The 16,425-nt window shown below is 41.3% G+C and overlaps 1 protein-coding gene across 1 annotated transcript in view; it reads right to left on the reverse strand.

Moving 5' to 3' along the window:
- Window positions 1–16,425, reverse strand: part of LOC109913109 (kynurenine 3-monooxygenase) — a 58,888-nt gene that overhangs the window by 14,870 nt on the left and 27,593 nt on the right. Inside the window, exons 9-12 of the mRNA XM_020512583.2 lie at window positions 11,489–11,610; window positions 10,480–10,627; window positions 6,926–6,983; window positions 961–1,043 (exon numbers count right to left, since the gene is read on the reverse strand). Coding sequence (XP_020368172.1) covers window positions 961–1,043; window positions 6,926–6,983; window positions 10,480–10,627; window positions 11,489–11,610 — 411 coding nt within the window. The remainder of the gene's footprint in view (window positions 1–960; window positions 1,044–6,925; window positions 6,984–10,479; window positions 10,628–11,488; window positions 11,611–16,425) is intronic.

The following is a 16,425-nucleotide window of genomic DNA, read 5'->3' on the forward strand; positions in this document are numbered from 1 at the left end:
TCACTGCCACTGGGTTAAAATCAGAAACTCCCAAATAACAGTACTGTGAAAGCAATGGCAATTAGAGATAGGCAACAAGCACTCGCCTGGTCAACAATAGCCACATCTCATTAACAGAAAATTACATTGGTATTCTGGCTGTTTGGTTAGAGTCCTGAGATTCGTGGCCAAAGTTACTCCCATTTCAGGCAGTAGTCCCATCGTAATATATTGGACCCAGAGTATGGTTTCGAATGGATGCTGCCTTTGCAGCACACAATCCATACTTTTATACTAGGTATTAGATCAGCCCAATTACTGGAGCACCACTCAGAAGGTGGCTCAGAAATTTTAAAAGCATAGCAAGACCATGTTGAGGAGAATTGCTCTTCTTGGCCTGTTGTTTGGTTTAGCATGGTAATTAGCTTATTCCTGGCTATCCTATAACTTGTAGGCTGTAGTAGTGTGCCATCTGGGTGTACCCAAGTTATTGGATGCAGTAAATGAACCCCAGACTTCCAAGCAGCACTCAAGCTTCTACAAAAATCATCCTGTTATCTTAAATGCGTCTCTGGGCCTCATTCACATTTTTATGGTTGTGCGCTGATGACAAATTTGAGACTGAACTTTGTCCTCTCATTTTTTTGTTGCCCCCCCAAAATAATGCAATAAAATGTAATGGGAAGCATTTATTCGTCCAACCTCCAGAAAACAAATACATTGGAAGTTGTTCTTTTAAACACTTTGTCTACACCTGTCAACTACCTGGAATATAACAATTAAAATCAGGAGCTCATTGTGCAGATGACTATAAATGTTCATTCGCTCCTCTCAGATGCACCGAGAAATGTTAGTTGAAATTAGCTTTAGAAAATATAAATCTGTGACAGTATAAAATACTCTTGACTTTAACAAGGAATCGTGTTATTAAATTAAAAGATTGACCATTATTTTATGTCTTTGTAAATGTTTCCCACATACCTCCACGTAGTTGTACATAGCCAGATCAGCAATAGCCTGGCAATCTGGTACACGCAACCTTGAAAACTCTGGAAGACACTTACCTACAATGTAGAAATATTTACAGAATTAGATTTGTGAAGGATATTAACTTTCTATGTAGACGAGTGAGCTGCTCAACTGACAAAATAATTTGCCAATTTGAACATGAAAGTGCGCAATTAAAAAAATCATCATGCAGTGGTTCATCCAAGTTCCTAAATAATCCTGTTGCTATGTTTTAATTCGTGCTTGTGACTGGGAGCAGATATTAAAACTCCTCACAATAAAAGATGTGGCATAACACATTTTTTTTTATAAAAGAGTTTAGATTTTAAACTTGTGGGATATGGTCTGTTGGGGTGAAAGGGGTTAATAGTTAGTTAGGTCAGTCTTTTCAAAACCATGACTTTAAACCAATATGTGTCGGACAGCAATACTAAATAAAAACTGAATGAACTGCAGATGCTTTAAACCAAAAACAAAAACATAAATTGCTGGAAAAGTTCATCAGAACTAGCAGAATCAGTGGAGAGAAATTGTTTAACTAGTGTAAAGTGCCAGAGGAATCGCAGATGTAAGTGGGCAAGGACTTCTCTCCACAGATGCTGCCAAACCTGCTGAGCTTTTCGAGCAATTTCTGTTTTTGCGTCAGATAGCAGATGGATGCAGGCCTCCTGAGTGCAAATGGAAGTTTGTTCATATTGTGGAGGTTACAACAGGATAGGACCATAGTAAAGCTGCAAGCTCAGCAAATGCCAGGACAGGCAAGCTTTGTCTATTTCTTTAAAAAGCTTTTGCATTCAGTTTGAAACAGATCTGACAGAAGTTATAGGCAATAATCGAAGTGGAAGTTTGTTCAGAGCGATTAACGGATTAAGATACGTCAGTGTGATGGTTGTAGTTGTTGAAAACTTCCAGATGACTGATTGGACCAAAAGGTCTGTTCCCATGCCATATGACTCTATGACTAGAACCATTCGATTAGAAATTGGTCATTCAAAGCTGAAAAAATCTAGGATCTCAGTCATGTGAAAGAAAAAGAATGTTTGCTTAAAGCATGGGAGCGAAACAAAATTAAATCAAAATTACAGATTTAGTAGGGAAGGAAACATTCTCTGGATTTTGATTAATTATAGGTGGGAATTTGTTTTCATAGTGATTGGAACCAGGTGGATCTTGTTGACTACGAGATCCTTGATTGGATTTGTTAACCTGGGCCAATCAGGGAGCCCTGGCTGACCAATATAAACAGGAGATTTAGAATCACCTCAGTTAAGGGGACTGACTCTGAGCTGATTGGCCACATTCAGTTTACTCAGCACAAGTAAGTAAAGGGTGACTTGGTGACAGGATACCAGCCCCTGTGCAGTTATTTCAGTTTCTCTGGGTGTTTGACATATATTAAACTGTGTTATATGTAGATAGCTTAGCTTAGTTTGTTTTGTTTTCTTTTATAACACACTTTGTTTTACTGTTAAAACTAAATCTGGGACCAGGTGTGCCTATATATTGGTGAAAAACCACCATTTTAAATTAAAATGAAAGAACAAGATATGCTTGATCAAACCAGATTTTATTATCTAACGTGCACACTAGTAACATCAGCTGGGATCAAAACATGCCTCTAACATCATTAAATACTGTCACAAGTAGAAAAAATGACTAGGACTTAATGGGAGCAACTGAGGTCTTCTTCTGTGGGAGTCTGTATCATTTTTCTGTGAGAGTTTAGACTCTATTTAATTCCAATCAGGCACTTTGATTTTAATATATATTAACATTTTGAACATAAATGTGGGAGGTGTAATTGGGAAGTTTGTAGAATGCACACAAATTGGCTGGATGGTTGATAGTGAAGCTGTCAACTTTGGATCAATATTGATGGTTTGGTCAAAGACAGGAAAAGTGGCAAATGGATTCAATATGGAGAAGTGTGAGGTAATGCATTTGAGGGAGAAACAAAGTTAAGGAATATGCAATAAACAGGAAGGTACTGAGAGGTGTAGAGGGAGTACATGTCTGCAGGCTCTTGAAGGTAGTATGAACAACAGTTAAGGTGGCAAAGAATGCACATGGAATGCTATCCTTTATTGGATGATATATAGAACACAAAAGCAGGGATACAACAGTGCTGGTTAGGTCACAGCTGTAATTTTATGTACACTGCATTACAGAAAAGGACATTATTGCTTTGGAAAGAGTACAGAGGATATTTACAAAAACATTGCTAGGGCTTGAAAATTACAGCCATGAGCAAAGATAGAATAGGTTGGGATAGTAGGAACTGCAGATGCTGGAGAATCCGAGACAACAAGGTGCAGGGCTGGATGAACACAGCAGGCCAAGCAGCATCATAGGAGCAGAAAGGCTGACGTTTCGGCCCTAGACCCTTCATCGGAAAAGGGGGAGGGTAAGGGGGTTCTGAAATAAATAGGGAGAGAGTGGGAGGCGGATAGAAGATGGATAGAGGAGAGGATAGGTGGAGAGGAAACAAACAGGTCGAAGAGGCGGGGATGGAGCCAGGAAAGTTGAGTGTAGGTGGGGAGTTAGGGAGGGGATAGGTCAGTCCAGGGAGGATGGACAGGTCAAGGGGCGGGATGAGGTTAGTCGGTAGGAGATGGGGGTGCGGCTTGAGGTGGGAGGAAGAACAGGTTAGGGAGGCGGGGACGAGCTGGACTGGTTTTGGGATGTGGTAGGGGAAGGGGAGATTTTGAAGCTTGTGAAATCCACATTGATATCATTGGGCTGCAGGGTTCCCAAGCGGAATATGAGTTGCTGTTCCTGCAACCTTCGGGTGGCATCGTTGTGGCACTGCAGGAGGCCCAGGATGGACATGTCGTCTGAGGAATGGGAGGGGGAGTTGAAATGGTTCGCGACTGGGAGGTGCAGTTGTTTATTGCGAACCGAGCGTAGGTGTTCTGCAAAGCGGTCCCTGAGTCTCCGCTTGGTTTCCCCGATGTAGAGGAAGCCACACCGGGTACAGCGGATGTAGTATACCACATTGGCAGATGTGCAGGTGAACATCTGCTTGATGTGGAACGTCTTCCTGGGGCCTGGGATGGGGGTGAGGGAGGAGGTATGGGGGCAGGTGTAGCACTTCCTGCGGTTGCAGGGAAAAGTGCCGGGTGTGGTGGAGCGGACAAGGGAGTCACGGAGAGAGTGGTCCCTCCAGAAAGCAGATAAGGGTGGGGAGGGAAAGATGTCTTTGGTGGTGGGGTCGGATTGCAGATGGCGGAAGTGTCGGAGGATGATGCGTTGGATCCGGAGGTTGGTGGGGTGGTACGTGAGGACGAGGGGTATTCTGTTTTGGTTCTTATTGCGTGGACGGGGTGTGAGGGATGAGTTGCGGGAGATGTGGGAGACACGGTTAAGGGCGTTCTCGACCACTGAGGGGGGGAAGTTACGGTCCTTGGAAAAACGAGGACAACTGAGATGTACGGGAGTGGAATGCCTCATCCTGGGAGCAGATGCGGCGGAGGCGAAGGAATTGGGAACAGGGGATAGCATTTTTGCAGGAAGGTGGGTGGGAGGAGGAGTATTCTAGGTAGCTGTTGGAGTCGGTGGGCTTGAAATGAATATCGGTTGGCCTGCTGTGTTCATCCAGCCCTGCACCTTGTTGTCATAGAATAGGCTGGGATTGTTTTCTTTAGAACAGAGGCTGAGGGATGACTTAAATCAGGTGCCTAGTTATGAGTGGCCTAAACTGAGTAGGCAGCAAAAAACCTATTGTCCCTCGCGAAGACATCAATTACTTGGGGGACACAGATGTAAGGCCATTGGTAGAATGGTCAGAGGAGACATGGTGGGTGTCTGGAATTGATTGCCCAGTATGGTGACTGAGGTGGGAATCCTAATTTTGAAGAAACCTAGTTTTGCAACTGAAATACTGTAACCATCAAGGTTACTGGCAGGGTTCTGTTAAGAGGGATTAAAATGGGTGGCGAGTTTTAAAAAAAATCTCCTCTTTTTCAGCCAGAATTGTCACCAGCTAATGACCTCTTTCTGTGCAGTAAATTTTATATGTTCTTTAGAAACTGGCCATAATTGGGCCCCTTGTCTGATTAAGCTCCAAATAGGGTCAAAACCTATCCCCAAAAGCCACCAGCAATCAGAGGTTCACAGCTCTGCAATATCAGCAACACTATCAGGAGCAGTCAATATCAGCAATATAGGAGGAACTGCAGGAGGGATCAGCAATGGGTCCATAGATTGAGGTGTGTGTGGGTGGGATGGGGTTCACTGTCCAGAAGTCTGAATTCCGACAGAGCGCTTCCTTCCAAATAACGGGTTCCTCAATTGGTCACAGGCTGCATATGAATATTTTAAGTTAATAATTGTATTGAAATGGAACTCTTGATTTCTCATTTAGTAGTACAGACATGTGGAGGTTATGGACTAGAGGGCGTCAGCATAGCTGCAAGTAATCTTCACCATAGTAACAGTCCTGTCTGTAGCAGTCATGGTCACATCTTCCCTCAGTTGTAATAATTACATCTCTTTCAAGGCCAAGATTGAGTTCATCTCACACATTATGCGAGGTGCTGCCAATGGATGCCCATGTGGTTAAGCGTGGGGCTACTTACCAACTCATTCCTACCTAATTTCTGCTCATTAACTGTTTGCAGGCAACCAAGGTATCCACCATAAGCAGGCAGCTGTTTCATAATTGCATGCTGACTCGGGCCCAATAATGCCATTAGGTGCAATATTAACACTCCTGACTAAAAGTGATTGGGATTGGGCTCAGTGGTATTTAAAATAATTCAGATCAGAGGGCTTTGTTGTGCTTTTTGGATTTCCGGTGCATATTTGAGCCTGCAAATAGCTTATTTTTTTGGCCTTTGTTAAACTGTTGGATTATATTAGGACCAGCAGTAATTGGGACATATATCTTGATCTGAATCCAGTTTCTAAAGTTTACACTCAGACTATTGGGAGTGGTATACATATCAGGAATTCAGATATGGAAATAAGCATTTGGAAGATTTTTATGCCATTGATTTTAATAGGGTATATCCTGCAGTGCCTGCTTGTGAGAAATTTTCTGACTATGAAAAGTTTCTATGAACCTGAAGCTCAAGAGAGACAAGCAACTTTTGAGGGCAGAAAACAGAATGATTTATTAGTGTTTCAGAGATAGTAGGAACTGCAGATGCTGGAGAATCTGAGATAACAAGGTGTAGAGCTGGATGAACACAGCAGGCCAAGCAGCATCAGAGGAGCAGGAAAGCTGACGTTTCGGGCCTAGACCCTCCTTCAGAAATGGGGGAGGGGAAGGGGGTTCTGAAATAAATAGGAAGAGGGGGGAGGCGGATAGGAGATAGATAAAAGAGAAGATAGGTGGAGAGGAGACAGACAGGTCAAAGAGGCGGGGATGGAGCCAGTAAAGGTGAGTGTATGTAGGGAGTTAGGGAGGACAGACAGGTCAAGGGGGTGGGATGAGGCTAGCAGGTAGGAGATGGAGGTGGGAGGAGGGGATAGGTGGGAGGAAGGACAAGTTAGGGAGGCAGGGACAAACTGGGCTGGCTTTGGGATGTGGTGGGGGAGGGGAGATTTTGAAGCTTGTGAAGTCCACAATGATACCATTGGACTGCAGGGTTCCCAAGCGGAATATAAGGTGCTGTTCCTGCAACCTTCGGGTGGCATCGTTGTGGCACTGCAGAAGGCCCAGGATGGACATGTCTGAGGAATGGGAGGGGGAGTTGAAATGGTTCACGACTAGGAGGTGCAGTTGTTTGTTGCGAACCGAGCGTAGGTGACTGCTTTGCCGAACGGTGGAATCAAACCCAGGTCTCTGTCGCTGTGAGGCAGCAGTGCTCACCGCAGCCACTGTGGTGCCCCCAACTGCTTTTTCCTTCAGTGAACACAAGTTAAAGCTAAAGCCATAAATATAATACCGTAACATTATATAGTTGTGCAATCTGCAAAAATTTTACAAACTCACAGATATCATTGTGAAGCTTGTCCATTAATTCATCAAAGACAATACAATCTTCAAAACCCTTAAAGAGTGGAGAAACAAAAACATTTTTTGTGTGCATTATTGTGACTCAATCACACCCAACAAAGAAAATTCAGTGCCAGATTGTTTTTTTAGTACTTGGATATAAAGGATTACAAAATAGGTGAGAAACAACTCGTTCCATTTCAGGTGTGTGTTCCAAATCAGCTCGGCTTTCTGTGCACTGAAAGTGCAAAATGAAGATCTATCGTAGAGTTAACAAATCTCCGGTATCTCCTAGCCAAACTGCAATTAAAGACTATTTTGAATGTAAAAAAAAATGCTCATCTCTAAGTTTGTACAGGGAGATTTGAAATTTGTTTATTAAATTAGAATTTATCTGATCCCTTGATCATTCATTTCAGAGGCTTGGTAGAAAAGATAAGGCATCTGCCTATTGAGCATTCACAGGGAACAATGCGTCACTGAAACTGTCAAGCTGTGCTATATATCACATGACACTCAGCCAGAGTCAAGAAAGGGAATTAATATTAATTTAATAGGTGTAATCATTCATTTACTTATATTCATTTTATTGATCCAGTGCAGTAATATCATGATAAAATTGCAATGGTCTTCAAAATCAGCGATAAAATGTGAGTAAAAAGCTGACAGACTTGTAAGTGACAGGAGATCATAAAATCCAGTGGGTGGCTTCCTCATTACCAACCTCCCAGTCTGAAATTTCATGACAAGTGAATGAGTTGCAGGCAGCTGGGCTTCATCTATTATTAGTGGTATTTTGCCTGTGATGGGTGGACCAAGGAATGAATTTACCTAGGCTCCTCAGCATGGTCGGTCTACATGGAGTCTTAGCAGTGCCAACACTCCCAACTGCCACAATGGAACCGTCCAGCTGGCTGGAAAAACTCTCAAGATGGAATCTCTACCAATATAGGGCAGGATGTATTTCCTTAAGGCATTTAACACTACTGCCAGTGTTAGGTTATTGTGGGGCAGCCACTGGATTGTGGGATGGCTCCCTTTCTGACATTTTACCAACAAGTGTAGGATTTATTAAGGTTCAAAGAAAATTATGTGATATAAAGGAAAAGTACTCAACGTATTGATGTAAACTCATCTAGCAAAAGAGAGTCAATTTCAAAATAAAAAGCAAGTTTATAGCACCTTAGTTTGTGGGAGTTGGTGGACATCAATACAATCCATAGCAACCACATCAGTAGTAAATATCTGCAGCTTGAGAAACTTATGACTCAGAGTAGATGAGTCTTTGACATCAGAATTTTCTTATTTATGCTAAAATTACCATTTGCACCATTAAAATGAAACTAAACTCAAAGCTGTAAACTTTTACAGTGAGCACATTCTGTAAAATGAAAACCCTCACCCCACCATTAGCTCATGGTCAGAATCAGGATGGTGTGATGACAAAAGAGGCAGATACGGGGATCCAAAAGGTAGGAATGGAGAAACCTCAGTTCTTGCAGTGTGGACAAACAAAGTGAATAGCACTAGCCATTCATACAAATGCAGTTATAGTAAGTACTGTATAATTATGGCAATAGATACAATTGTCTGCAGCAAAAATGAGCCCAAAAGGCTGAGTTGCCTGCCCCAGGGCCAAGGTTAAGAACATCTCATCCTGGATAGAGAGGAATTTGAGTGGAAGGGAAAGGCAATTGGCATAGGGTAAATAAAATCAGCATGGCTCCTAGATTGGTGAGGGAGTAATGGGATTCTCAATCATGGGGCAGTGACTAAGTATTGGGGGAAGAGGGAGCTGTACATTTGGGATGTCGTTCGCCTGAAGGCAAGAGGGACTAGCTTGGACCAGTGCTCCTGTGAATCATATATTTATGGCTGTAGAGAGAACCTTAAACTAAATAGTGAGGGCTGGTAGGATTCATGTGGGGAGTTAAAGAGAAAGGGCATGGGAAAATTGCAGCGTAGGAATATGGGTAATGGTGCCCACAGTCTGGCAAAAGAGGACAGAGCACATACAGGTAAGAGTGCGGCAGAAAGAGGTATGAGTAGAGTAGGGAAAATGGTTTTAAAAAAAGAGGGGAAGGAAGATTGAGGTGAATAAAGATTTAGAAATCCAAAAGGTAAGTTTTGCTGCAATTGAAAAACATATCAAAGTAGGTAAGGACATGCTGAATAGAACCACAATGGACGGAAAGTTTACAACAATAGTGCATCAGACAGCAAAGCCCATGCAGGAATAGGTGTTAAAGATTTGAAGTCACTTTATCTGAATGCATGCGGCATCCACAATAAGAGAGATGGACTAATGGCACAAATGGAGATAAATGGTTTTGATTCAATAGCTATTACAGAGACATGGTTGCAAGGTTAAAAGATAGGTGTTATTCACTTCATGTCTCTTATTGGTAATGTTTAACTACTGCTGTAACATGAAAATAGTTAATATTCATGTTCAACTTGTGTGTACTCATCCAAAGATCACAAAGTTAACTTGCAGGTACGTCAAGCAATTAGGAAGGCAAATAGCATGTTTACCTTTATTGCAAGGAGGTTGGGGTACACGGAAAAAGAGGATTTTTTACAATTGGGCAGGGCATGGAGTCCAGATATTTAAGTCTTCATATTTAAGAAAGGTTATACTTGCAATGGAGTCAGATCAGTGAAGGGTTTGACCTTTAGGTTTGAAATGAAGATACATTTCTTCACTAATGCATTGTGAAGCTTTTGAATTCTCAGCCCCAAAAACAGTTATGGATATGCCATTGTTGAATATATTTAGGGATGAGAGAGATAGATTTTTACTCTGAGATAACAAGGTGTAGAGCTGGATGAACACAGCAGGCCAAGCAGCATCATAGATTTTTACTCTGTCAGGGAATTAAGGGATGTAGGGAGTCGGCAGTAAAGTGGAATTGAAGCTCAAAATTAGCCATTGATTAGTGCAGCATGTGTGAGGGACATTATGGAATTCTCCTGATCTTATCTCTTAAGTTCTTATGTTTCTGGGCCCCATTGTCCACGTGAGAAAGAGCACAGTGAGGTCCCAAAAACAGCAAAGTTAATTAAGGAGAAGATACCAGCCCGGACACCACTTCTTCTTTCAGGATAGTGCCATAGAATCTTTTATGTCAACCTATGAAGGGAGATGGAATATCGGATTCTAGGGTTCTGGAGATTCTGAAATTTAGACTTTATGCTCATTCTTGCAGTGTGACTTGAATCTATAACTTCCTAACAGAGATGGGAAAGTGCTTTAATTGAGCCATGGCTAGCAAAATAAATAATGAGGGGCCTAATGCACACTAACGTATAAACTGGCTGCAATGTTTAGCTAATAGCTGTTCAACAGCTGAAGAAGTGTCTGTTGTAATAGTTGAAGGGAATTTGAATCTGAAGCACATGTGACTCTGCTTGATTTTAGCATAAATAAGACAATTCTAATGTCAAAGACTCATCTTTAACTCGTGTCTTGTAATGAGTGAATAATTCGATAATGGTTCTGGCAGAAAATTCTAATGCTGTAAAGCACTTCACAAATGTTCACAACTTACTGCATTCATGCCTTGGCCATAAAATGGAACAACAGCATGTGCTGCATCTCCCATTAACACACACTTGGAACCGATATGGTAGGAGGAACACTTGACTGAAATCATAGCCTGGGCTGGCAAACGGAAATAATCCTGCATCAAAGCCTCACTAAAAAATAAATCAAAGTCATTTTTAAGTAAATCACAATTGTTTAAAAAAGTGAACGTAAGAGTATTTAGGAACTGAGAAATTCAATAAAGTCAATCTGCTTTCAATTATTCAAACCCAAACACCCATCTTCTCATTGCATCCATCAACTTGATGCCTTTCAAGAAATGCAATCAAATTGTTTCATGAATTCATTTGTTCTGTCAGTTTCAATTACTTGCACTGATCTTAGTGCACACTCAATAACCATTGGGTGAAAACATTCCCCTTGACTTCTAATGGTTTCTCTTGGTGATATTAAAAAACAGATTCACAGTCTTTTGGGATCTAGATGTAAGGTATCTGCAACGCTAAAAATATATATTTTAAAACTTCAAGATGTAGTCACTTGACTTGATGGAGCTTTGTTTTACTCACAATTCAACGTGTATTGAACACTCTCTATGACAATGACCAAATAGTCTAAAATGGCTTTTTATTAAACTTACAATAAAGATGAGCATACAACAAGAAAAAAAGATTTACACCAAGAGTCAAAAAGAGTAGATAGAGCAGATAAAAGTGCAGCGCAGGAAGAATACAATTGGAAAAGCACAAGGATTTTAGCACAGAGCAAAAAGAGTTGGAGCAGAAGAAAGACAAAATGGCAGTCAAGCCAGGATAAGGTTCCATTTACCCCTGAATTAGGCAGAATGTGCAGCAAGAGGACTTAATCTGGAGCTGTATTCCATGATATTTGGAAGTGATATTATTCCACATTGATTGTATTGCTGTTCATAAATTCTATCATAAATGTATGTCATGAGCAGGATCAATAAACAAGCCATTGAAAAATAATCTTGACTAAAATAAGAACCTTACACTCCTATTAGAGGTATGGAATCTGGAAAGCATTTCTTGAAAAAGTGCAGCACTTCATCGCCTGTGGTAAGCTTCTCAAATTCTTCAAAAGGCATGAAGAGAGTACAGGTAAATGACTTGTCCTTTCCAAGTTGCAAACAATATGCAAAAAAAAAAATGTGGTTTAGAAATGAATAGTAACAAATTCAAACAAATTATACAGCAGCTTTAGCCAGTGTATAATCACATTATGATACTGCATTATGAAATAATAAACTTCCACAATCCCCAGCAGGAATTTCAACACTTCTTTCCAATAAGCCCAAGTTATATACAGTCAATAACGTATTAGACAAATCGTTTTAACATTTTTTACAACCATGTACTAACATTAGCCTTAATGAATAGATTCTTAATAACAGCAGAAGTTTAAATCCCGTGTACTCACTGGAGAACAAGCTATCTGCACAGATAGCAGCTATTAGAGCTATAGATAAAGCAAACTAGAAACTGATCCTTGAAGTCAAGCCAGCTATATTCAGAACAGTCCATTTTATAAAGGTCTCAAACAGTCATTACAGTCCTTAGTTACATACACAAAGTGCCTAAGGGTTCTTGCGGTGCAGTGGTAGTGTCCCGATCTCTGAGCCAGGAATCCCGTGTTCAAGTCCCACCTCCTCCATACGTGTGTGATAACATCTCTGAACAGGCTGATTAGAAAATATCTGTACAAAGTACCTAATGCTTGGTTTAAGCATAGATGCAAAACACTTCTTTCTCAGTCCTTACCAATTAAGACTGTTGTGGACCAGAGCAAACCCCTCAAAATATTCAGAAGATAGTCTAGACCCTAACTTTTTCTTATTTCAAAGTGAGTGTAAGGTGTTGCATTCCAGATATAATTCAATTGGTCAAACCATTTGATTTTAAGCAAAACATAATTTATTCATAAACTATAGTTAAAATACAACAAAAAAAATTGCTTACCTGAAACTCTATCAAAATGTTAAACGCAATAGTAGATACAGCAACTATTATTAACTGTTCCAATATAGTAACATCCCATACACAATCTCTTGACACAGGCAAATTCAGTAAAATAATTTGTCTGACATGCAACTCCAGCAGCAGGAAGAGAACCCCTAGCTTTTAGCTGTAACTGAGAGAGGTAAAAAAAAAACAGCTTCAACCTCGTCAAGACACCAGCACCAACTGCTACTACAAAACTAAGAAACTAAAAATCCTGATTTTGTGGAAGCTTGACCACACCCATTCAGGCTGCTTCTATTGTTCCAACATTTTAAAAAAAAACGCAAGGCCTCACAAACTATTTACTGTAGTGTGACTGTGCAGACTGCTCAACACTTCTGCCTTAAAACGTTTCATCAAAAAAAACTGGACAAAATACACCTTTGAATGCCATAGTATCAGCACAAGGCCTCGAGGCATTTTGGAACCTGCTTTATGCCATAGAAGCTGCTGTCTTCTCTTGACAACTCAAGTTACAATGGGAGAATGGTGGAATCTTGTGAAATTTCAGGGTTATCAAACCAATCAAGAAACATCAGGAACACTTATAAAATATTAAAATATGTGGCCAACTTCATCGAATGCAGGCCAAAGAAGGTATACTGCATTGTACACTGGTTGGACTGTAGTTTCATTTAGAATTATTGAGAAAAGATACGTTGTTTATCTATAAACATGGGGATTGGAAATATATGCAAAGCCTGAAGAACTGTGCGCTTTTCAGCCTAGAAAGGATACATCTGAGGGAGTACTCTAACAGAGATAAACATAATTATTAAAGAATAGAATACATATCCGGCATGTTATTTCAAATTAAATTACAAATGTTAAAACACAGAGACAGATAGCCACACCAAATCAGCTTTTCTACCTCTGTACTGACAACACAGTAAAATTAAAACCTTTGAAGACCTTCAACAGTTACTCCAATGGTTCCTAAACAGACTAGAATTAATTTTAGAGATAGTAGGAACTGCAGATGCTGGAGAATCCGAGACAACAAGGTGCAGGGCTGGATGAACACAGCAGGCCAAGCAGCATCATAGGAGCAGAGAGGCTGACGTTTCGGGCCTAGACCCTTCATCAGAAAAGGGGGAGGGGAAGGGGGTTTTGAAATAAATAGGGAGAGAGTGGGAGGCGGATAGAGGAGAGGATAGGTGGAGAGGAAACAAACAGGTCGAAGAGGCGGGGATGGAGCCAGGAAAGGTGAGTGTAGGTGGGGAGTTAGGAAGGGGATAGGTCAGTCCAGGGAGGACGGACAGGTCAAGGGGGCGGGATGAGGTTGGTCGGTAGGAGATGGGGGTGCGGCTTGAGGTGGGAGGAGGGGATAGGTGGGAGGAAGAACAGGTTAGGGAGGCAGGGACGAGCTGGACTGGTTTTGGGATGCGGTAGGGGGAGGGGAGATTTTGAAACTTGTGAAATCCACATTGATATCATTGGGCTGCAGGGTTCCCAAGCGGAATATGAGTTGCTGTTCCTGCAACCTTCGGGTGGCATCGTTGTGGCACTGCAGGAGGCCCAGGATGGACATGTCGTCTGAGGAATGGGAGGGAGAGTTGAAATGGTTCGCGACTGGGAGGTGCAGTTGTTTATTGCGAACCGAGCGTAGGTGTTCTGCAAAGCGGTCCCCGAGTCTCCGCTTGGTTTCCCCGATGTAGAGGAAGCCACACCGGGTACAGCGGATGCAGTATACCACATTGGCAGATGTGCAGGTGAACATCTGCTTGATGTGGAAAGTCTTCTTGGGGCCTGGGATGGAGGTGAGGGAGGAGGTATGGGGGCAGGTGTAGCACTTCCTGCGGTTGCAGGGAAAAGTGCCGGGTGTGGTGGAGCTGGAGGGGAGTGTGGAGCGGACAAGGGAGTCACGGAGAGAGTTTTCCCTCCGAAACTGGTTTTGTGTCTTAATCAAAAAAGATGTAATTTATTAAATACGGAGTAACTTTAGCAGAAAAAATAACAATGTAATCTAATTAACATCTATTCTTTAAAATGAAATATTTGGCTTCAGATCCTATTCACACAAAATACAGACAGACAAGCCAGCAAACACTGTTAAGGGATAAATAAAAGAAACTAACAAAACTGGCCAGATTACTTAAATGGTTTTCACAATGTGTTATTTCACAGGACTCCTTGGCTGCTTTTCTGGAAATGTCGATCAGAGTCACCTTTTCAGTTCTCTCAGGTATAGCTACTTTTAACTCTGCTTTCTAGGCTTTGGGCTTCTGAAAGTTAATAAGGGAGGTTAGGCAGGGAGCTTTTAAATCTTCATGCTGTATCATCAGCAGCTAAATGCCTCTCCCCAAAAAACACAGTTTAAAAAAAAGCTCAACTCTCGTCCTGCCCTGTGAGACTGACCATCTTTTCCAGAGACCTCAATTAACATTCAACATCTGCCAACTGCTTGAATATAGAGTCTCTTTCAGACTTGCTGGAACCAATTCCCAGTTTCTGACCTGTTTAACGGCCAACCTACTATCTGTTTAAACACAAAGCTCCACCCAGGGTTGCTGGTGTTGGTACAAACCTTTTTCATCAAAAATCAGCCTGCAATTAACCTCCAGGCCTGGCCTCACAAACAAACAAAAGCTTTTTTTGGTCTTTTTTTTCCCTTTTACTGCTAGCAGTTTCCCGAAGTCTATAAGTTAGTTTCTGCTCACAGCTCCAAACCAAAATTGATAAAAGAATAAAAAATTTTTAAAAAATGAAAATCATCAAGAGTAGAATGAGAGTTGCATCCAGAAATGGAGGATTCTCCTGATTCCCTAATGCAAATTTTATGAAATAATGAGAAAGAGTGCTGTTTGGTTGGCAAGTGGGCTTCAATTGGTCAGTAATTGTTATGGAGATTACAATACGGACCCAAAGCCCCATTCAAGCCCTTGGGTAATTCAAGCATGTTGCAAAGCTTGAACGTACTTTTTCTTTGCAATTTATGAACATACACTGTTTCTAGCAAGTGTCAATAAAACATGCCATGAGTACAACTGATTGTTTTAATTTGTTCATGAGATTTGGGTACCACTGCTTAGGATAAAAAAATACACCATCAAAGTTTAAACATTTCAACAGTTAATCAATAAAGGAATCAAAGGACTTGGTAACTGTACTGCTTACATCAATTTTTTGGTTGTTTTTAGTAAAACCTGTGGGGAAAAAAACGTTCATACTATTTCAGCTGTTTAATTGGCTGCAAAAAGAAAATCTTGCTATAATTTTGACCAAGAGTGAATTTGCCAAGGAAAAGTGACTTATTTGAGCCATACTGTGGGCCAAAGCCAAGCATCACCTAGATTACAGAACAGATAATCTGCGATTTTCCTGTGCCTAATGCATGTGGCAAATCGGTGACAATTGGAGTTTAATTTGGACAAATGTGAGGTATTGCATTTTGGTAAAACAAACAAAGACAAGACTTCTACAATTGAAAGTAGGGTCTTGGGCAATGTTGTAGAACAGAGAGTCCTAGGGGGTCAGGTACATAATTTTTTGAAGTTTGCATTACATATAGATAGGGTAGATTTAAGGCATTTAGCACACTTGCCTTCATTGCACCGACCTTGGAGTATAGGAGCTGGGACATTATGCTGAGGTTGTACAGGATGCTGTTGACGCCTTTTCTGGCGTACTGTGTCCAAATTCTGGTCTCCCTATTACAGGGATGATATTAGTAAGCTGGAGGGGATTCAGAAGAAATTTACCAGGATGTCGCCAGGAATGGAGGGTGTGAGTTATAAGGAAAGGCTGGATAAGCTGGGACTTTTCTCACTGGAGTATAGCAGGTTGAGAGGTGACCTTATTGAGATTTATAAAATAATGAAGAGTACAGATAAGGTGAATTGCAGAGAAAGCAAGAACCGCAGATGCTGGAGTCAGAGATAACAAAGTGTGGAGCTGGAGGAACACAGCAGGCCAAGCAGCATCAGAGG

Source organism: Rhincodon typus, chromosome 9 (genome assembly GCF_021869965.1).
Source record: "Rhincodon typus isolate 14 chromosome 9, sRhiTyp1.1, whole genome shotgun sequence".
NCBI lineage: Eukaryota > Metazoa > Chordata > Chondrichthyes > Orectolobiformes > Rhincodontidae > Rhincodon > Rhincodon typus.